Below are 23291 nucleotides of genomic sequence, written 5' to 3' on the forward strand. Positions count from 1 at the left end.
TTCTTAGCTCTGAATGACATATATATGTCATTTTGCGTGTCTTCGCAATTCTCATGCCTGTGTAGGGTCCCCATGTGTAGAAAATAAAACTTTATTTTCTCCTGTTAATCTGTCGCATGTCGATAGAAGACTTTACCTCAATTTTGACCTTAATCTGTACTTTCTGGTTAAATTCTTCTCTACAGCTTATCTTTTAATTCAGGCAAAGGACCCTTCAGGCAAAGCATCCTGTGATGAGAACAGAAACTAACCCTCAAGTGATAAGGACTGCTTGATGCCATCAAGACCCTGCAGGATTGACTCCAAGACAATGGTTGACTTGACCATGCTGCCCACATGCACATCCACTGATCTTTGTCCCACATTGGCCTCATAAACCAAGAAGTCGTTTGAGCACTTTGGAGGCCGTCTTTGAGATTTGAGTATGTGTCTTCCCAGTGTCAGCATCACTGAAATGGATTCCTTTCTTGCTTTGTCACTGCTCGATTCCCTGCCTTTGGATTTAATCAGTGACAAGTGTCCTAACCTGATGCGTTGGAACCCCTGGAGGCGGGTGCTCTTGCACCCTTGGGCTTCGGTGACAATGTCAGTTTGAGTCTTAGTTCAGGTAGAAGGATGTTGAAGTGCAGAGGAAACTGTTCCTCCCCCGCAGCTGCAATGTTCCCTCCTTGAGGAGAGAGCTCTGATTCTGCTCGGCCAATACCACTACCACCCTCAACACACTGTCTTTATTGCCTTGGCTCACATCTTTGTTTCCACTTTCTCCTTGACTCTCTTACCACCTCAACTCCCTGCCACCCATCCCCACCGCACACATCCCTCCGATAGTACTAGAGGCTCAGTAGATGGGAGGTCAACCTCTCTTTCATCCAGCTGTTAACACCAAAGGAAAGAATTTGTGCGTTCTAAGAAATACCATGTCATTATCAGCATCTTCCTCATCACTAATGTTTATTGGACATTTCTGGTATGCCAGGAGGAGCACTTTCTATGTGTCATCTCCCTCAATTCTCACAAAAACATTGTAAGCGAATTTCTCCTGTTTCTCTTTTTTGACAGAAAGAATCAGGCTAACCTGATTTACATGGTTAATTGAGACGTTAACCATTTTGCCCAGATTGCACAACTAGTAAGTGAGGAAGACAGATTTTGAAAGCACATCTGACCAGAGCACAAATTTAGCCCCTGTATTCTGCTCCTTAGAGCCAAAGGAGTTTCCTTTTTTTTTTTTTTTTTTTTTTTAGGAGTTTCCTTTTTTAGGTATATTCTTCCAGTCAAGCATTTTCCTAGTACTACAAAACAGGTTGGGTTTCACGGTTTTTGCTTTTTGTTTCTCACTTTTTGGTTTTATTTTTCCATTGACAATTGATAAAATAGCAGTTTCTATCCTCGAACCTCTGTGCAGACTCCTAGCATGTGCCAGAAGCATATCTTCAGAGAACATTTTCTTCAGCTCTTTAGGTTCTTTGGGTTTTTTTAAAAAAAGATTTTTCGGAACATTTTTAATTGGGATTGTTATGTTGACATTTGTTTCTCATTCCATCTCATCAACTGTTTAGGTTGTCATGGTCAAGTTCAAAGAGACAATAAATGGAGGAGCCAAGTCCTAAGTTCACAGAAATCACTGGAGCTGACCTTTCACGTTTGTGCAAGAAAGCCAGCTTTTATTTGTTTATTTCTTACTTCCCAACTTCCCTTCCATGGAAGTGAGTTTGTCTTAAACTCCCTTCCAAGGTGCTGGGAATAGTGCCATCCCCCACCAAATGATTCACTGGACCCTCTTTACAAGGTCCAGCTCCCCACTTCCAACATTTTTGCAAAGGGAATTTGATGTCATACATTATCTTCACTTATGAATTCTCTGTGAGCTAAATTAATTCTAAATGAGGTATACTACATTATGTGGTTCTCTCCCTTGTCGACTCTTGCCCTGGCACTACTTAGTGATTCCTTTGGCTCTCCTGACAAATCGAAACGTTCTTCCTAAATCCTCCGCCCAAAGTAGTTCCTGTGTCATCAAGCAATTACAGTTGCATTTTCTTAACCTTTCATTAATTGTCATTCACATCCCAGTTAAGGAAGACAGTGGAAGACGTGTTATCATTTGACAATTTAATAATATAGAATACAAGAAGACTAGTGATAACTCCTATAGAGGAAATGTTCTGCTTGAAGCAACGCAACAGAAGCCTGGAGGTTCTTCCTATGTAGCAGCAAGACTCTTATTGTTCTTTAGGAACTATATAAGTGAGAAACTCCACATCTCTCCAGAAGAAAGAGGAGGGTAACTGTAATTTAAAGGTAAGTACCTTCAATCTAATTTAAAGGTAAGTAACAACTCCTCCTCTTCCCCTCCCCTTCACTCTCCCGCTCCCCCTTTACCACCTTCTCCTCCTCCTCCTCCTCCTCCTCATCTTCATCCTCCTCCTCTTCTTCATCCTCCTCCTCTTCTTCTTCCTCCTCCTCTTCCTTACGCTATCCTGCTGGCTTTGAGCAAAGCCCAGCAAAAGGCATAAGATCAAGATTGGTAAGTCTGGTAGGATAACAGGCATGGTAAAGTTCTAATGAGCAGATATTTTAGCAACTGCACTGTCTCTCTGTCATTCTTTTTTATTTTAAGATTGTATTCATGTATTTGAGAGAGAGAAAGAGAGAGGGAGGGAGGATGAGTAGGGTCAGGGGTGAGGGAGAGGGAGAAGCAGACTCCCTGCCCAGCACAGAGCCCGACTTGAGGCAAGATCCCAGGAACCTGAGATCATGACCCAAGCCTAAAGCAGACGCTTAACCGACGGAGCCACTCAGGTCGAGTGGCCCTCTCAGTCATTATTTTTGCTTTCCTTTTTCCCAGAGCAAACCAGAGAACAAGAAGTGACAGAATTAGATTACTATCTCTGCGCCAATTCCAAAACAGCCACTGACAAGGAATAATTTACTCAGCAGATAATCTGTTTAACCATCATTTCACTTCATCTTTGTTCTTTCAGTCTCTTGATCCTCCTATCAATGTTTTGGAATGTCAAGTACTCTAATGCTTTCTAAGGTTTTCCGAAGTTGGTCTCTTTGCATCCCAAGAGTTGTGTCCTATTATTTTGGTCATATGCTATGGAGATTTTAGGGAGCAATTTGTTGTATTTCAGATAGGATTTCTAATAAATAATTGCAGTAATCAAGACAAGATTTCTTATTGATACACTTGTGGCTTTGGTCAAAAGTCATAAATTTTTGTAATTGTAAATAAGTAATAGCATGACAAGGTTCTTTTAAATGTAATTTTAGGTTAGGAGAGACAAGGAAGTGGCGACTAAATGCCATGCATAAACTTGCACTGGATCATGGCACAGAAAATGCACAGTGTGCAACGCTTTTGCAAGCAGCTGAAGAGCTCTTTTCCATTTTGTATCTTCTAGAACTAAACACAGAGGACTCCTCTTGTTCTCTATAGGTAAATGCAGTTATCACCCTTAGTCACATTCCAGTCTTTCCAAGCCGAACACCCTTAATTCACTCAATGATCCCTTGCTTGGTATTGTTTCTAACCCACTCATTATTCTGGGCATGTTTCAATGTCACACTCCAGTGAACTCAGGAACTCACATGGATTCTGAGTAACCATAGTTTCCTGAGTCTGAAGCTGCTTTGAGCCTCTTCCTGAGGGCTGCTTTCCTTTTTCAAGCATTTTTCAAGCGAGAGAACTTCTATTAGCCTGTCTTGACCCTTTGTTGTTCTTCCATTGCATGGATGGTATTTCTGTTAATTTTGCCTTTTCTGTCATGATGAATCTCTTGGCTCATTCTGTAGGAAAGAGGCCTGAAGTACTTGAGGTTTGGGCAGCGTAACCAATGTTGAATAGGCTAGTGAAACAGAACCATAGTTCTCAAGTGAGTATTACAAAACGGAATACTTATAACTAATAGTTGAGGAGGATGAACAACTGTTTTAATCAACCCGACTGACTTATGGTTTTCTAATGAAGAGCTTGAGCAGACCTTGAACCCAACAGGTCGAGGGAGGCCCAAGTGGCAAATCAGATATCGGTGAGAGGTGTCTATGCATGGGTTTGAAAGGTGATATCGTTCTCTTGGGTATTTATACAGGAGTGTGTCTGAGTTTCCTGCAGCATCAGGAGAGGGAGACAGAGACACCATGACTTCTACCAAGATGCTGCTGCTCTTGCTGTCCATGGCTTTGGTCGCCCTGTGCTCTGCTCAGGGCATCAGTGATGGTAAGCTGGGAGATGGGGGATCACACAAGCCTGAGGTTATGATTCATGGAAAAGGGGAAGGTTGAATTGAGCTTTCTCAGAAACTGAGTACTTTCTCTTCAGAAACTAGGTGAACAAAAGAGGAGAAAACATTACTTTTTATGTTTGATATCATTAATTATTCATGGCAACAACTTACAGTAGTGCTTATTACTCAGAGTTTACACATGAACCATGACTCTGGAAAGGGGAAAGTTGGGACCTCTAAAAGTAAGCTTTTAGGGTCTGGTTGTAGGAGGGCTTTATTAGGAATGAGTTGATGATTTAAGAGTTTAGGAGGCAAGTGTACTGAGGTGCTGGGGAGAGTCTTGGAGAGTCACCACTTGATGCCAGTAGAGACATGAACAGATTGATGTTTGTTTCAGGGAGTTTGGGGCAAGTTCCTGAAATAAATCGTAAATATTTGAAACTTTTGTCTTTCTGGGCAAGAGCTTTGTGGGATAGTGAAGTCACGTTAATCTAGCTAGTAAGCTATGTGGTTTCAGGTCTCCAACTTTCTCTGTTGCAAGAAGTCACTTAATCTCTCTTCTATCTACAGTCATTGCAGCTCTTCATTTCCGTATAGCTGATGCAGAAGTGGTAAAACTGTATGAGTCTGTCACCTCTGCTTCAGCACCACTGGTCAGGACTAGGGTTGTAGTTTGGGCAATGTTGCTCCATTGTATCCAAACCTCTTAGGATTCTGGCTTCTCTTAGACACCCCACTCATTTGTAAGTGTTTTTCTCTAATACCTTCTACAACCAATGGCTAATGATTTGGCTGACACAAATCCTCGCATTTGTAAGGGAGTTATCTCTATTGACATTCAACTAATTGGAAGCATAAAGATACTATGTAATGTAACTCAACTACTATAGTTGTTCAATGGGTAAGCTTACCATTGCACCTTACTCATTTTCAGCATTAATGCTTAACGCCCTTGGTAGTAAAGCCTTGATACCTTGGAAAGGGCAAGTTTTCTCAGAGCAGGTGAAATGTGAAGCCAGGATTAGTTGGACAATCTTCAAATGAGAAACACTGAAGTCAGTTTTAATGATGTGGGTGGGAATGTGCATAGAAGGGAGGATGAAGAAAGACCAGAGTCCGTGGGGGAGCTAACGAATTGTAAGTCACACCACCGAAGAAGTGGCAAAATTGAGCAAAGGTCAACCGAAAATTTTGTGGCTTACGGAACACCTTTATAAGTTTAATGAATTTCCCCAGCTCCTAGCTTGTCAAGGACCCTGCAATTTGGGTTATGAAGTATTTCGTATGTCACTTTTTTGGCTCTTTCTTTGCTGAAGCCTCTTAAGAGGAAGAGCAGACACCCTAATTATTAGGTGAGTTATTTCTAACTCAATCAACTTATTTAGACTTTTTCTAAATGGATTCAAGGAATCAGTGGGTCACAGAAATAACCCAGAATTTCGATGCTTTTTTTTTTTACTTTTAAATCACGCGTAAGCTTTAAAATTTCCTTTCTCAACCATGATACTCTGTATAGTTTATCCCTATTAGTTCCCCATCACAGGAGGAGCACAAAGACCAAAAGGGGGGAAAGAAGTTGAGCAGGAGGGAATGCATTGTTTGGATTTAAGAGTTGTCTCAGATCTAGACAGTGCGGTCACCGCTTTCCTTCTGAATTTTCCCTGCTTCAGTTACCTGGCCTTGGTTGTCTTTGTAAGGGCAGGCATATCAGAGGATTCCTCAAAGGGTGGTTTGATTATCCACCTGCTCAACCCCATCACTGATGCAATAAAATCCTATACTTCACAGAAACCATGGCAGGATCCTGTACTTGGTATCAAGGCTTCAAAAGTAAATGAAACTTTGTTCCTACCTTTAAGGAACACAGGATCTAATGGAAGATTTGACTTGGACATAACAATGATCACTGCCCAAAAGCTGGCAAAATAAGGGATTACAGAAGCTCCAAACAGGGGAGAAAAGAGGAAGCCTCATACAGGAGATGCCATGTGATCTGGACCCCGCAGCGTGGAGGCATGGGCAACAGCAGAGTGAAATGCAAAGCTAAATCTATCCATATACAGTTTTCACTAATCTAGGAATGCTGAATAATCAGTAAGGATGAAGTGAATCTAGGAACATAGAGCTGGAGATGTGGGTTCATTTCATATTGTGCAGTATGTTATAAACGGCAAAGTGAATTTGTAATTTATTCCGTGGGCAACAGAGAGAGTTTTGAAAAAGCAAGTGACACACCGATTTCGCTGTCGGTCTGACAACAATGAGGAGTAAGGAGCCTGAGAGCACAGACTGTGTCTGTTAAGCTCGGCATCTTCGCATCTGACAAAAGGTGCAATTTAGTATATGGGCATTGCATAAAATATACGACAAAACCGGAAGAGAAGGATTCTAAGAGAGACAGCCAGGAGATGATGAAGAAATGATTGAGAGTGGATGCAAGACATGGTGAGGGATTACTTAAAATCTTTGCAAAGGGGGGAGGGGCTGGCTGATCAGTTGGTAGAGCACGGGACTCTTGATCTCAGGCTGTGAGTTTGAGCCCCACGACGGGTGTAGAAATTCCTTAAAAACAAAATCTTCAAACCAGAAAGAGAGTTGGTGAGGGCTGGTACTCAAGTATAGCTACCAGAAATTTGCAAAGGGAAACAATAGAAGGTAGGCTTTCTTTACAGCTTCTGTTTGCGACAGACCTCACAACTTGTAGAAGGGGATGGAAGAAAGGGCAGGTGGGTGTTCTATGATTTGCTGTACCACTGTGAAGAGTAGACACAGTGAACCTGTCTGGTGGTTTTTCCCAGATATCATGAGATATCTGGTGATTATAGATGAATTGGTGTATATCACAGCACGTTCGGAATATATGTCAATACAGAATCAGCAGAAGCACCCCAAAAGGCAGAGTGGGCAAACAAGACCCGCTAAGCTAAGTACATGCACTGTCACGAGGCCAGGGTCTCTGTGCCCCTTCTCCTCTGGGATTTGATTCTAGGCCCTGGTCACTACCTAACACCTCAGAAACCAGCAGTGTATTTCCTCTAACTACACTGACGCTATCGTACATCCCAGGCTTGCCTCCTTTCAGTTTGTGGCTAACCTATGTTTTTTTCTGTTCCTTTCTGAATCTGTGTTGTCTTGCCTAAGTAGATGATGAATTATTGGAAGACAACCCAGAGGAATTACAAGTCCAACCTCAAGAAGAAAATGGAGATCCAAGAGGCAAACCTGGGGACAAAGGCCATGGTCCACCAAAGAAGCCTCATAACCAGGGTGTCCAGGGAGGCCCCAAAGGCCCAGGTGGCCCAGGTGGCCCTCAAGGACCAGGTAGCCAAAAAGGACCAGGTGGCCCACAAGGACCAGGTGGCCAAGGTCGTCCAGGCGGCCAGCGTCATCCAGGTGGCCCCCAAGGCCCAGCTGGCCAACAAGGACCAGGTAGCCAACAAGGACCAGGTGGTCAAGGTCGTCCAGGTGGCCCACAAGGACCAGCTGGCCAACAGGGACCAGGTGGCCAAGGTCGTCGAGGTGGCCAACAAGGTCCCGGTGGCCAAGGTGGTCCAGGTGGCCCACAAGGACCAGCCGGCCAACAAGGACCCAGAGGCCAAGGTGGTCCAGGAGGCCAACAAGGACCAGGTGGCCCAGGTGGCCCTCAAGGACCAGTTAGCCAAAAAGGACCAGGTGGCCCACAAGGACCAGGTGGCCAAGGTCGTCCAGGCGGCCAGCGTCATCCAGGTGGCCCCCAAGGCCCAGCTGGCCAACAAGGACCAGGTAGCCAACAAGGACCAGGTGGTCAAGGTCGTCCAGGTGGCCCACAAGGACCAGCTGGCCAACAGGGACCAGGTAGGCAACAAGGACCAGGTGGACAAGGTCGTCCAGGTGGCCAACAAGGACCCGGTAGCCAAGGAGGACCAGGTGGCCAAGGTCGTCCAGGTGGCCCACAAGGACCAGCTGGCCAACAGGGACCAGGTGGCCAAGGTCGTCCAGGTGGCCCACAAGGACCCAGTAGCCAACAAGGACCCGGTGGCCAAGGTGGTCCTGGTGGTCCACAAGGACCAGCTGGCCAACAAGGAGCCGGGGGCCAAGGTGGTCCAGGAGGCCAACAAGGACCAGCTGGCCAACAAGAACCAGCTGGCCAACAAGGACCAGGTGGCCCACAAGGACCAGCTGGCCAACAAGGACCCGGGGGCCAAGGTGGTCCAGGTGGCCCACAAGGACCAGCTGGCCAACAAGAACCAGCTGGCCAACAAGGACCAGGTGGCCCACAAGGACCGGCTGGACAACAAGGACCCGGGGGCCAAGGTGGTCCAGGAGGTCCACAAGGACCAGCTGGCCAACAAGAACCAGCTGGCCAACAAGGACCAGGTGGCCCACAAGGACCGGCTGGACAACAAGGACCCGGGGGCCAAGGTGGTCCAGGAGGTCCACAAGGACCAGCTGGCCAACAAGAACCAGCTGGCCAACAAGGACCAGCTGGACAACAAGGACCAGGTGGCCAAGGTCGTCCTGGTGGCCCTGGTGGCCCCGGTGCCCAGAGAGACCAACAGGGAAGAGATGAGCAGCGTGGTCAGCCTGGTGGCCAGTGACAAGGAAAACCAACTAAAGAGGACCTCCGCTGATTCTCTAGGTATTAAGTGCATACTTATTCCCTGATCTAGTGAATTTCTCCTTTTCAGTGTCCTCATGCTCTCTTCTTGTTTCTGTTCTCTGGTCTCATTTAAGCCTTGGCTTTAATCACTCCTAAACTTCTTGTCCGTGTGGTGATTCTCCTTGCATCAGCCATACCCATAGAAAAGTCTCCTCTATTATCAGAGCCAGTGTTCCTTCCACCCTGATCTTTTCCTTTCCTTTCCTTTCTTTCCTTTCCTTTCCTTTCCTTTCCTTTCCTTTCCTTCTCTTTCCTTTCCTTTCCTTTCCTTTTCTTTCCTTTCCTTTCCTTTCCTTTCCTTTCCTTTCCTTTCCTTTCCTTTCCTTTCCTTTCTGTCTTTCTTATATAATTTTTTAAGAATAACTCCCTCATTCTTATATTAGCCTACAGCCTTCCCAATTTGTACATCCCCATGCCTTTCCTCTCCTCTCCTCTCTTCCCTTCTCTCTATTCTCTCCTAGCCTCCTTCTCACATCTGCTGTTTCTTCTCTCTCTCTTAACATGATGTTTTATAATTTCTTCTACTATCTACTAGTAGAAATACAGATATAGATCATGACCAATCCCAATTAATATTTCTGTCTGAAATTCTTCTCTTTTTTAGAAATGCATAGAGATCAAGTGGTGACCATGGAGTTTTCAGTGGTGGAAACTTGGCTTTTCTTTCTCCGACTTCAAATCATCAATAAAGTCATCAGCATTAAAGCCCTGGCTCTTGTTTTCCTTCTAGGGCCATGGTTCCTAGTCGGGGGACAGGAAGGAGAGGTTGGGAGTTCCAAAGCCCTGAGTGGACTCCAAATATTGTGCATTGTGCGGCTTTACATAGCTCAGATTTTCATTATTTTGTGAGGGACTTAACTGCCACCAATATTCCCAAGCAAAAGAAATTTGTATTCTTGAGACCAGTAAGGGAGTTGTCCAAGTTCTGATCACCAACATGCACACCCTCTTCTTAGCTTAAACACAGAGAACATTACCTTGTGAACTCCTTTGATTTCTGGGAGTCATTCAATGCATGTGTGTTATATTGTGAGGTGAGGGTGTGTGGAAAAGGGAACACTGTGTGCTGTTGGTGGGAATGCAAACTGGTGTGGCCACTGGAAGCAAGCAAGAGTATGGACGTTCCTCAAAGACTGAACACTAGAGTGACAATACAGTGCAACAAGTCTACTTCTGGGTATTTCCCCAAAGAAAAGGAAAACGGTATTTTGAAAAGTTATATGCACCCGTCATGGTCACTGCAGCATTCTTTACCATAGCCAAGATGTGGAGGCAGCTTAAGTATGAATGGAATCATGAATGGCTAAAGACCATCGTGGTCTTCAGATGTGGTGTGTAGACACAATGGAATATTACTTGGTGATGAAAAGGAAGGAAATCTTGCCCTGTGTGACAACACAGATGGATCTAGAGAGTATAGTGTTAAGGGAAAGAAGTCAGTCCGAGAAAGACAAATACCATGTGATTTGAATCACCTGTGGGAGCTAAAAGCCAAAAGAAATGAGCCAACAATGCAAAACAGACACAGAGTCATAGATACAGAAAACTAATTATCCAGTGGTGTCGGAAGGCAGGGGGTGGGAGGATGTGCAAAATGAGAGGAAAACGCAGGTGAAAAGGTACAAACATACCTTTATAGAATCAATAAAGTATGGGGATACTACCTACACTCAAGGAACACAGGAATGCAGGTAGTAATATCTAGCAACGTTCTATCGATAGATGGTAGCTGGCTTTTCCAGGTGATACTTCAAAATGTGTATAAATATTGAATCACTCCGTTGTATACCTGAAGCTCCTAAATATTGTATGTCAACTGAGCCTCAATATTTTTCAAAAGAGAAAATTAACCAGAAAATAAATAAAAATGAATAGGGAAAATTAGGACACACGAAGGTACAAAGGGAGAATGCCAAGTGACCATCGGGGCAGAGACTGGGGTGATGTGGCAGAAGCTAAGGAACACCAAAGATTGCCAGCAAGCCAGGAGAAGCTGGGTGAAAGACCTGGAAGCGATTCTTCCCGAGAGCCCTAAACAGCACCAACACCTTGTCCTTAGACTTCTGGTCTCCAGGGCTGGGAGGACATACACTTCTGTCCTTTAGGCCACTTGCTTTGTAGTACTTTGTTACAGCGACCCTATCCAAGTAACCCAGTGAGAAAATCTACTTACCAGAATTTTTCAGCGAAGGGGGGATACTTGGACTAATGACAACGCACCTGTTCCAAACACCTCGGAAGCTTCTGAGTGGAGAACACCAGACGGGGGTTGTACAGGGGAGCGCCCTCAGTCGATGGACCTAGGCACTGTGCTTCACCTCGACGTTCTTGTTTCTCTGAGAGTCCAAAGTAGATAATACCTGTGGACACTCATGCATGTAGAGGCAGGCGGCCCCAAGAGGCTGACTAGAGCACTAGGTGAGGATAAAGAAGAAGGTTCTAGTGGACATGTGTATCAAGAATATAAGAAGTTTGCTCTTAGCATTAGCGTGAATAAGTAATTTACAGGTCAGGAGAACAGACACCATGGAAACATGTACAATTCTGTTTATTCTCACACACCCTGCCAGGTTCAGTTCTGAAATCCGACCTAGAGCTGACGTTCTCTTCAGAAGCCAAATTCACCTCTGGTTGCTGGCATTTCAGGACCCTCTTAGACTTGGTATACAATTTCTGAAGGGGCGTGACTATCCTATAGATGGAGTTGGGTACATTTCACAATGCAAAATGTTTTAAGACGTATAAACCCGAGGCTGGAAATATTTGAAAGTGACTTGGGTGAGGACTCAGGAAAGAAGTAGCACCTTTCTGTTTACCATCAAGCAGGGGAGGAGGCCCAGCTGTGATCTTTTCCCATTTTCCATCCTATACTGAAAGCACAGGGGAAAAAGAAATGTAAAAGACAAACACCAGCCGGCCTCCTAATAACACAAGGTACTAAAGATAATTGACAATAACTTACTAGATGATGGGTTGCTCTCATTTCAATCCAAATACTGGGCTGCAAAGCTCACAGTGTTGTATGCAAATCAATACCCTATTGCATAATACAAGACTAGTGAATAGGCAGGGACATTTACAAGTGTCCCATTTAGTGTCATGCTTTGTTTTCAGAAGGAGATCCCCAAACTTGGCTTTCCTAGTTAAAAGTTGCATGCCTAGCAGTATTATCTTCAGTTGAGAGCACTACTCCCCAATTCTTCACCCCTAATATCCTTCAGAAGAACTGTTTCCCAGCCCAGCAGAAGGAACTTCCAGTTTGCTCACATGACAATAAATCGAGGAGGTAGTCCCCCACCTAAAACCAAACGTTATGTTAAAAGTTATACCCCGGTCTGAGGTATTTCCAAAGAAAGGATCATGGGACTCCCACTCTCCAAAAATTTCTTGGTTGCCCACATTATTGATCACAGATTCACTTTGACATTCACAATGTTCTTCATAATCTGGAACTAGCCCACAACTCCAGCTTTATCTTCCGATCTTCTCTTCAATCTCACTGCATCATTCCTGTTCCTAGACTGTTGAAAATACAATGCTACATGAATAGAATGAGCCATGCCTTCCACTCTGCTTTCTTCCTCACTGCTCTGTAGAGTCCAGATCCCATGGCACCTCCTGTAGGACGCCCTCCTTCTCTCCCGTGCTCTGCACTTCCGTAATTCCTTCTTTTGACACTTTTCTGGTAGTGCTCATCATTATGACAAAACTAAATCTTCCATTAGATCTTACATTCCATAAGGACAGGAACAAGGTTTCACCGTCCTCAGTGCCAAGAATAGTGCTATTTAAGGACAGTGGAAAAGACAACGGCAACGTTGTTGTTTTGCATACTGTTGACTTTGGGGGCTTAATTATATGATTCTACCTGAACAGAGAAATGGTCCCTAAAGATGAAATTCTTCTGCCATACCAGGCAACACCTTTCTAGCATTTTGAGAAGAGCCTTTTTTTCCCAGTCCACTTCAATGCAAGTCACAGAGAGGATTCTGCTACCCAGGCAGATTTGAAGGATAGAAGTGGGTATTTGCACGCAACTTTTAATCACGTGTTCCAAATTTTACCATACCAAAGTTAAATACCAAATCATCTTATGCTTTCCTAGATCCTTAGAAACTTAGAAACCCTGATTCGATGTGGAGGAGAACGTCCCTCACACACAGTGATGATGGGCCTGAATGAGAATCACGATGGGTTACCTGTACATAGTTTGTCTTCTGAAACAAAGTTAGATGGTTGGTCCCAAAGGAGGCAGAGAGACTACGGTGTTCACTAGTGTCTTCCCATGGAGCCAAGAAGAAGACTGACCCCAAACTGGACCATGTACACCTCACTAGGCAAGAACTGTTTTTAGCAGAAGCGAAACCTATGTGTATTTCAACCTCGTTGGCACCCAGTTAGTACCTGTCTTTGAGAGGCTGAAGACAAAAGTTTGCAGCTCCGTCTTCTCTGCACTCGGAGCTGCTCTCCTACCCCGCATCCCCTGGACCTGTTGGCCTGTGCAAAGTTGGTCTGTACGCCCCTCTTGGTCAGGAGCACCTCTCAGCTCTGGGGCAATTGATTTCTGCAGTGGTGCTAACCCCTCCAGAGACACGAGAGATGAGAGCCTCAGCAGCTTGGCAGCCCCATGTCCCCTGACCTCACTGAGTCCCAATCCCAGCTGCTGAACCATGGCCATTTCAAGGGACATTGACATAGCATCCGAGTTTGGTGGGCCTAGTTCAGTGCCATGGTGGGGGTGGCTGGCTCTCGGTCTACGCTTGGGGCTGTGTTTGGGAGCCTCACCACTGGTTATGCCTGGAACCTGCCTCTGAAGCAAAGCCTCTTCTCCTACACTGTTATGGACTTTACGCTTTCAGAGGCCAAGGGGCTCTTTTGCCTTCTCTCTGATGGCTTCTCTCATCCTCTGTGCCATGGGGAGGATTGGTCTCTACCTCCCGTGGGCCTTTCTTCCGAGTCTCCTCTGCCCCGTACATTACTTTTCCTATACCTCCCCCGGCAGCTTGAGGAAAGTGGTTGGCTCAGGATTTCACAGAGGGCAGACAAATAAATACGGTATTAAGAAAATCAAACCTGGCCGATGTCCATTAGATGACAGTTTCTAGTGACCCAAATCTTAAGAAATGTCAGCACTGCATTCTGACAGAGGCTAAGCACATCTATCGCAATTTTATCCTTAGAAGGAGGTAGGTAACCACAGGGGTGTGTGTGGGCCCTCTGGAGTCACTGAAGGGTTTGTCCCACCTACATGTCCACTCTCCCTGGAAGATCACGGTGGCATTGTTGTTGCTCTGGTATTACCGTCCCTTCCTACATACTATTGACAAACTCAAAATAACAAATGCTCTCTCTTTCCCCAGCTCACCATTAATCTGTCAACTGAGTGAATTCACTTTGGGGAGGACTGAATTTGGGGAAACGTGTACCATGGAAACCTGACAAAGTCAATCTTCAAAGGGACCCAGCCTCCTCTTCTGTCAATGAAGGGATGTGGCTAAGTGTTGGCAGCTTGAGAAGTAATAGTGTTTTACTCTTAGAATTGCTTCTTAGAATTTTTTTTTCTTACCTACTCCGAGAAGCACCTAACTTATGTGTCACTCTCTCTCAGAATCCTAGGATTACCATTTTTCTTATTGCTGACTGCAGATTCCTGCAGATCAGTACACGATGAATAGCACTCTGGCTGGCTTTGCTGCTCCATATGCTGATGAGAGTTCAGTGCTACAACAGACCATTCCAATGTACTCACGAATAAAAGGAGCCCGGGTTGCTGGCAGCCTCTCCCATCAGCCAGTTGCGGCCAACAGAGGACTTCCCGTCATGGAGTTCTCAGTGTTGCGAGCGTTCCCCCTACCAGAGCATTCCTTGTTGCCTCCGTGAACAAGATATCTTCAGGGATCTCCTGTGGAACATAGATGGTGGTCTCTTGGGTCTTATGTCGTAATCCTTTCTGGCATTACCCTCTCCCCGAACTTTCTGATCCTTTCTATTGCTATGTCAAGGGACTTGCAGGAAGTCTACTTTATATATGAGGCCAGCATTGTGTCCAACTTTCGTGGAGCTCTCCCAGTGGAATATTAAGGCAGGATTTATGTGCCCTTGCCAGAATATGAGCCCTAAGTCATTATTTAGGGCCCTCAGCTTGATAACTTCTCCACACCCAGACTGAATATAGAGAACCTTTTGATCCATCACCCTCAAGACCCATTTCCACCATCTGTTAGCAATATGTGTCCGTATTAGCCTGTATTGTTTTGTTTTGTTTTGTTTTTTAGAATGGACCTTTCATCTACCTTAGTGGGCTGTGTTGAAACTTCGTCCTGAAGTAATGAGGAGTGGTAGGGCATTTCTTGTGGAGAAGCAATGTCACCTTCCCTCAAATTAATTGAACAATTTCAGGAGTGGGGAGGCTCTCAGAGCCTGCCCTTGTAGGTTGTAGGGGTTTGCTCTTGGTGGCCCTGTAGGTTCCAGGGAATCTGGAGGTTTCATAGTTTCATGTTCACCCACCTACATATGTCTCTCTCAGGTTTGAGGGTTCCACCTTGTAATGTCAGAGATAAAGTTTGTGACATCATTGCTCCAGCTGGTACTACGCCTCTCCGATATTATTATGCTCCTCTCCACTGAATTGTTTCAGTTTGCATGCACCCACTGTATCATTCCACTTAAACACAAAACCAACGATAGCACTAAAATTCTGCCTTGCTCCCATGCTCCATTCTCTACTCTCCTTAATAACAAAACTCACGAAAAAATGGTACATTCCCCATGTCTCTGCTTTCTCTTAATCCATTCCCTCCTTAACCTCTCCCACCGAACCTGACTTCTGCCCCTACACCTCACTAACATTGCTCTAGTGGGGTCATCTATTACATCCACGTTTCCAGTTTCAATGGTTATGTTGTTATATCAGTTTTACTCTTTTCCTCAGCTGCATTGGAAAGCTGATCTCCCTGTCCACCTAACACAATGACATCTCTTATTTCCATTCCGCTAGACATTTCCTTGCCTTTTTTTTTTTTTTTTTTTACCTTCCTTAGAGCTCCTGCTTGTTTTCTTCTCCTGGGACTTCTTTGTATTTACCCTCTAAGGATTTGAATATCTTAGGTTTCAGATCTGCTGTCACTTCTCTAGAACTTTTTTAGATCATCCCATTTATATGTTGATGACTTCCAAATGTGTACTTGTTATTTCCATCCTTAGCGAAAGATTCATCTACTCAGCTACCGATTAAGCATTTCCACTTGGTTGTTTCATAGATCTCCTAAACATAATATGTTAATAAAAACCAAAGGAGTTTTGATTCTTGTTCTCCCGTCCCTCATCAACATTTGCCACTCAATCGTAAGTAGCAGTGTGCGCTCATTGGCTACAGTACGAAGATTCCCAAAGGTTTTTGAATCTGCTTCTCCTTCCACTCCTTCCCGGTATCTAATAGAGTAATAGGACCTATCAGCTTTACCTAGACAATATGTGGAATTCACCCATTGAAAGATGCCCTAACTCTATTACCACCATCCTAAAGTGAGCCACTATGATTTCTCTTCAGGACCGCTTACTACACCATAACTTATTAGCTGGACACTTCATTGAGCTCCTCCCCATTCCAACAAATACTGTGTCCATTCTTCTTATAACCAAAGTAAACTTAAATCTATATATCAATCAATCAGAAAAATCTTTTCCTTAAGAAGTTAGCAGGGATCTTGTGCTTTCTCTGTATTCTCTCTCAGAGAGTGGAATGCAAAACTCTTGTCTTTTAACACTTTGCAAACATTGTCTAGAGTTGGCTAAAGAAATTCCTCTTTCTATTAGTTTCTGAGAAACTACTGAATTTCCAGTTCCTTTATGAATCTTGTGCTGCTAGCATCACAATATTCAATGGGGTCTGGGTCCTTCCACGCTATGTTTCTTTAAGATTTATTTCTTTATTTTAGACAGAGACAGAGAGAGAGAGAGCACGTTAGCAAGTGGGAGCTGCTGAGGGAGAGAAAGAGGGAGAGAATCTCAAGCAGGCTCCCAGCTGAGCCCACAGCCCCACAAGGTGGCTTGATCCCATGACCCTGAGACCACGACCTGATCCGAAATCAAGAGTCATAGTCTTAACCACTGAGCCCCCCAGGCACTCCCACAGCATTTTTCTGCAAGCAGAACTCTCTTATTTGTAATAGGGAAGTCTTAGCAACCTTAGACTTCATTCAAATCTTCTGCTTTGAAAGTTGTATGTCTTCATCCCCAACAGGAGCCCCAAACCTGTTAACCCTCTATGACCATGTCTGTCACTGTTACTTCCTAGAAGTGCAATTCTTTAGGCCCATGAATCCTGTCCCCTAGAGGAGGCTTCTTTCTTGCCCCCAAGTTTACCACAGCTGGAGAATTACCCTTATCTTATGCTTTTAACTTTTTTTTTTTGAGGACTATTTTGTATACAGTATAGACTATAGATCTTCATTGTAAAGTTTGATAAAATTTTACATACGAATATGGTTGTTTAACTACATCCCCAGTGAAGCTAAAGGACTTGTCCCTTGAATCTTGAATTAAGCTCTTGGTAGTTTGGAGGAAAGCCAGTGTCCCCAGGTCTAGGTGAGAAACAGTAGATCCCTTTCTGTAAGCTCTCTCCTTTCCCCTACGACGTTTTCTTCTAGCTTCTCACTTTCTCAGGCTTGAGTAAATTGTACCACCTCAGGAGCAGCAAAAACTATTTCTGTTTCAATTCCTATCCCTAAGAAGTAGACTAGGTTTCTAGTGTTTTTGTTTTTTTTTTTCCTTTTCTTTTTTTTTCTTCTTTCTTTTCTTTTCTTTTCTTTTCTTTCTTTTCTTTCCATTCCTTTCCTTTCCTTTCCATTCCTTTCCTTTCCTTTCCTTTTCTTTTTTTTTTCCAGATATGCCTCTATTTTTCTTTTCTCAAGGATATTTAACTTAATTATTTTAATTCCATTTCCGTGTTGGTTAATGAAGATGAGAATCCTTTCTTATGTTCTGGGCATTTGTATTTGCTTTTTTGTGAAGCGTCTGCTCAAATCCTTTACCTGTTACTATATGGGTATTTTCATTTTTCTTACTGATTTGAAGGCGTTTTCTCTAACCTCTGGATACAAGCGCTCCTAAAAGACTTGCATAGCAAATATCTTTACTTTTTGTTTTATGGTTAGGGCTTATGGCCCTGTCAATTGATGTTTTATGACTTCTAGGTAACATTTCACAATTTTTGTCTGTATACAGTAACCAAAATGTGTATACAATTCCCAAAAGGCTGTAATGGTCACTTAGCCGTTTTGAAATGAGAGACACAGCACAGTTAATCAGCCTTTCTATTCAAGGAAGCACACAGATAGGGCCAAAGACCCCCAAATCATCGATAGTGCTGCTTACTGCAAATTGTCCTAAATATATATGGCACGTAGAAAGAAAGCATTCTTGGGCGTTAAGACCCAACTTTCCTTCTCATTGTTCTTCCCTAGGGAGTAATCTGAACGTGGAAGAATCATTAAAACACACTGGGCTTTACTTCTAGTTCTTCATATTGAGATTAAAAATTCTAGAAAAATTGTTCTCTAACATTAGTTTTAACTTCATTGTTTTATGATAAAATGTAGAGTGACAAAGTTGATTTAGAGATTTATGGTTTAAAGGAGAAAACAAAAGAATTACATCTTGTTGGAGAAAACTAGGTTTATTTTGTCATAGGTACATTTATTGACATATATCAGAAACAATATTGTTTTATGAACACCACACAAGCGGTAGAAATCCGTTTAGAAAATACGTTTGATTATCCACGTGGATAAAGTGTGCTGTTTTTTCTCAAATATGCACACCACATGGTGCCCTTGGAGGAGGTGCATTTCAGGAGAGGGAACTTTGAGGATTCAGGTTTGAAATGGAAGAGTCCCATCCTCACCAAGGTTCCCATTCCTAAGGCCCCAACACGTTTTTTCTTATTCTTATGTGTTCTTTAGGATCGGTCTTAGAGACACAGGGTGTTAAGCCAGGCTACTGATTTCCCCCTTCTTCTATTCCTGGTTTTATCTATTCCGTTTATAGTGCTGGGTTGTGAACTAAACAGCCCTTAACTTTTTCTACAATAAAACTCCAAAAATCTCTTTATCCAAATCGTGTCAGATTCAGGGAGAGAACCACAGCTCCGTTTTTGAAACTTTTCTTCAGAAACATGAGGTGGAGGGTGCCTGGCTGCCTCAGTCCAAAGAGCGTGTGACTCTTGATCTGGGGTGTGAGTTTGAGCCCCACATTGGGTACAGGGATTACTTAAATAAAGGAAGAAATAAATGAATAAATAAACAAATGAATGACGGAACTTAAACAAAAAAGGGGAGGTAGATAGTCTGAAATACCTGTTCGGAAAGCTGTGGGGATTTGTATAGGAAGAGTAGGAAGTTTAACAAACCACAAATCGCTTGTCTTTTTTTCTTTTTTCTTTTTTTACTATAGTTGATCACCATGTGTCGTTGGACAATTCTGAGCTTCAATCTCCTTACCCCATTAAATGGGGAACATTTCACGGAGCTTTTGTGGTTTTTACAAGGCCTTAAGGAGAGAGCAGGGCCTTGCACATAGTAGCTGCTTAATATATGCTAGTTTTCTTTTCTTTACTATTTTCCAGCTTATCTTATATTCATTGTTAAGTAATTCAGGTACCCTTTACAACCAGAGTAAGAGCTAGATGCTTAGGGTTTTGAAATTGGACCGCCTGAGTCCCACTAATCCTTCGCTGTGTGACCTTGGACAGGTCTTACTGTTCTTATTTGAAAATGAGAACAATAATAGTACATATGACATTTTGGTAGGGATTGAATGAGATAAGCTTATACAGTCCTTTGCACCGTGTACGCCCCACGTAAATGCTTAATACCTGTTGCTGTTTGAAACAGCAAAGAAAATGAAAAGGTTGAAATAGATATTTGTATTAAGCTGTAAGACAGCCATAGGAATTCACCTAAAGGGCCCATCAATATAAAAATGCAGAATTTAACAAAGGGCAGTAGTGAAAGCACAATGTGGAATTGGTCCGTGTTGATCATCACTGTTGCTCAGCTACCTGCTGGGCCTACTTTTGTGAGACTTTAAAGATACCGTAAAGTGCATACGGTCACTGATCTCGAAAGCTACTTGGGTCACCCCTGCAGTTACCCCACTATCCTACCACCAGCAGCCCACCTCAGCCAGTACTGACACGCCTTGACACTGACTATCCTGTTTAATAATTTCTGCCCTTACCTTGTATAAAAGACAGAAATAAAAGGACAGGTAGCTGTGTAGGGACCAAGGACAGGCCACCCCAAGGTGAAAATCCTTAGCATGAAGATGATTTTTGAGTTAGAAAGCAACCAAAATTCAGCCGGTTCACGGATAGCTCTTCACCTCTCCCTCAACGGTAAAGAGAAATTGTATTTCTCCAGGAAGAGAATCAAAGATAACGACATAACTAAGTATGGAAGACGCAGAAGAAGCTAACAAGTCCTGTTGCATCCGAGTCCTCCCTGTCCCATTGTTTCTGAATGAGCCAAGATTTGTTTATCAAACGGCTCCTCTTTCTCATCTTCCTGTAAATTGAATTCTCTCCCTTTGAAGTTTCAGACGCCTACTCCCTTCTTCTTAGCTCTGAATGACATATATATGTCATTTTGCGTGTCTTCGCAATTCTCATGCCTGTGTAGGGTCCCCATGTGTAGAAAATAAAACTTTATTTTCTCCTGTTAATCTGTCGCATGTCGATAGAAGACTTTACCTCAATTTTGACCTTAATCTGTACTTTCTGGTTAAATTCTTCTCTACAGCTTATCTTTTAATTCAGGCAAAGGACCCTTCAGGCAAAGCATCCTGTGATGAGAACAGAAACTAACCCTCAAGTGATAAGGACTGCTTGATGCCATCAAGACCCTGCAGGATTGACTCCAAGACAATGGTTGACCTGACCATGCTGCCCACATGCACATTCACTGATCTTTGTCCCACATTGGCCTCATAAACCAAGAAGTCGTTTGAGCACTTTGGAGGCCGTCTTTGAGATTTGAGTATGTGTCTTCCCAGTGTCAGCATCACTGAAATGGATTCCTTTCTTGCTTTGTCACTGCTCGATTCCCTGCCTTTGGATTTAATCAGTGACAAGTGTCCTAACCTGATGCGTTGGAACTCCTGGAGGCGGGTGCTCTTGCACCCTTGGGCTTCGGTGACAATGTCAGTTCGAGTCTTAGTTCAGCTAGAAGGATGTTGAAGTGCAGAGGAAACTGTTCCTCCCCCGCAGCTGCAATGTTCCCTCCTTGAGGAGAGAGCTCTGATTCTGCTCGGCCAATACCACTACCACCCTCAACACACTGTCTTTATTGCCTTGGCTCACATCTTTGTTTCCACTTTCTCCTTGACTCTCTTACCACCTCAACTCCCTGCCACCCATCCCCACTGCACACATCCCTCCGATAGTACTAGAGGCTCAGTAGATGGGAGGTCAACCTCTCTTTCATCCAGCTGTTAACACCAAAGGAAAGAATTTGTGCGTTCTAAGAAATACCATGTCATTATCAGCATCTTCCTCATCACTAATGTTTATTGGACATTTCTGGTATGCCAGGAGGAGCACTTTCTATGTGTCATCTCCCTCAATTCTCACAAAAACATTGTAAGCGAATTTCTCCTGTTTCTCTTTTTTGACAGAAAGAATCAGGCTAACCTGATTTACATGGTTAATTGAGACGTTAACCATTTTGCCCAGATTGCACAACTAGTAAGTGAGGAAGACAGATTTTGAAAGCACATCTGACCAGAGCACAAATTTAGCCCCTGTATTCTGCTCCTTAGAGCCAAAGGAGTTTCCTTTTTTTTTTTTTTTTTTTTTAGGAGTTTCCTTTTTTAGGTATATTCTTCCAGTCAAGCATTTTCCTAGTACTACAAAACAGGTTGGGTTTCGCGGTTTTTGCTTTTTGTTTCTCACTTTTTGGTTTTATTTTTCCAATGACAATTGATAAAATAGCAGTTTCTATCCTCGAACCTCTGTGCAGACTCCTAGCATGTGCCAGAAGCATATCTTCAGAGAACATTTTCTTCAGCTCTTTAGGTTCTTTGGGTTTTTTTAAAAAAAGATTTTTCGGAACATTTTTAATTGGGATTGTTATGTTGACATTTGTTTCTCATTCCATCTCATCAACTGTTTAGGTTGTCATGGTCAAGTTCAAAGAGACAATAAATGGAGGAGCCAAGTCCTAAGTTCAGAGAAATCACTGGAGCTGACCTTTCACGTTTGTGCAAGAAAGCCAGCTTTTATTTGTTTATTTCTTACTTCCCTACTTCCCTTCCATGGAAGTGAGTTTGTCTTAAACTCCCTTCCAAGGTGCTGGGGATAGTGCCATCCCCCACCAAATGATTCACTGGACCCTCTTTACAAGGTCCAGCTCCCCACTTCCAACATTTTTGCAAAGGGAATTTGATGTCATACATTATCTTCACTTATGAATTCTCTGTGAGCTAAATTAATTCTAAATGAGGTATACTACATTATGTGGTTCTCTCCCTTGTCGACTCTTGCCCTGGCACTACTTAGTGATTCCTTTGGCTCTCCTGACAAATCGAAACGTTCTTCCTAAATCCTCCGCCCAAAGTAGTTCCTGTGTCATCAAGCAATTACAGTTGCATTTTCTTAACCTTTCATTAATTGTCATTCACATCCCAGTTAAGGAAGACAGTGGAAGACGTGTTATCATTTGACAATTTAATAATATAGAATACAAGGAGACTAGTGATAACTCCTATAGAGGAAATGTTCTGCTTGAAGCAACGCAACAGAAGCCTGGAGGTTCTTCCTATGTAGCAGCAAGACTCTTATTGTTCTTTAGGAACTATATAAGTGAGAAACTCCACATCTCTCCAGAAGAAAGAGGAGGGTAACTGTAATTTAAAGGTAAGTACCTTCAATCTAATTTAAAGGTAAGTAACAACTCCTCCTCTTCCCCTCCCCTTCACTCTCCCGCTCCCCCTTTACCACCTTCTCCTCCTCCTCCTCCTCCTCCTCATCTTCATCCTCCTCCTCTTCTTCATCCTCCTCCTCTTCTTCTTCCTCCTCCTCTTCCTTACGCTATCCTGCTGGCTTTGAGCAAAGCCCAGCAAAAGGCATAAGATCAAGATTGGTAAGTCTGGTAGGATAACAGGCATGGTAAAGTTCTAATGAGCAGATATTTTAGCAACTACACTGTCTCTCTGTCATTCTTTTTTATTTTAAGATTGTATTCATGTATTTGAGAGAGAGAAAGAGAGAGGGAGGGAGCATGAGTAGGGTCGGGGTGAGGGAGAGGGAGAAGCAGACTCCCTGCCCAGCACAGAGCCCGACTTGAGGCAAGATCCCAGGAACCTGAGATCATGACCCAAGCCTAAAGCAGACGCTTAACCGACGGAGCCACTCAGGTCGAGTGGCC

The 23291-nt window shown here is 43.5% G+C and overlaps 1 protein-coding gene and 1 pseudogene across 1 annotated transcript; both read left to right on the forward strand.

Annotated features, from left to right (window-relative positions):
• The first annotated feature begins 4134 nt into the window (after positions 1-4134).
• Positions 4135-9717, forward strand: LOC148107773 (uncharacterized). The gene is made up of 3 exons (XM_087855920.1): positions 4135-4222; positions 7374-8847; positions 9473-9717. The coding sequence occupies exons 1-3, from the start codon at positions 4220-4222 to the stop codon at positions 9715-9717; spliced, it is 1722 nt and encodes a 573-aa protein (XP_087712046.1). The 5' UTR covers positions 4135-4219.
• Positions 9718-10099: 382 nt separating this feature from the next.
• On the forward strand, positions 10100-14748 carry LOC148107774 (uncharacterized; annotated as a pseudogene).
• Positions 14749-23291: the final 8543 nt, after the last annotated feature.

This window comes from Ursus americanus, chromosome 25 (assembly GCF_024610735.1).
Source record: "Ursus americanus isolate L20-20 chromosome 25, mUrsAme1.1.p, whole genome shotgun sequence".
NCBI lineage: Eukaryota > Metazoa > Chordata > Mammalia > Carnivora > Ursidae > Ursus > Ursus americanus.

Excerpts from the sequence above, each read along its gene's own strand:
- LOC148107773 (XM_087855920.1), top strand. Across the intron at positions 8,848-9,472 it reads GACCTCCGCTGATTCTCTAG|AAATGCATAGAGATCAAGTG; the intron begins GTATTAAGTGCA and ends TCTCTTTTTTAG.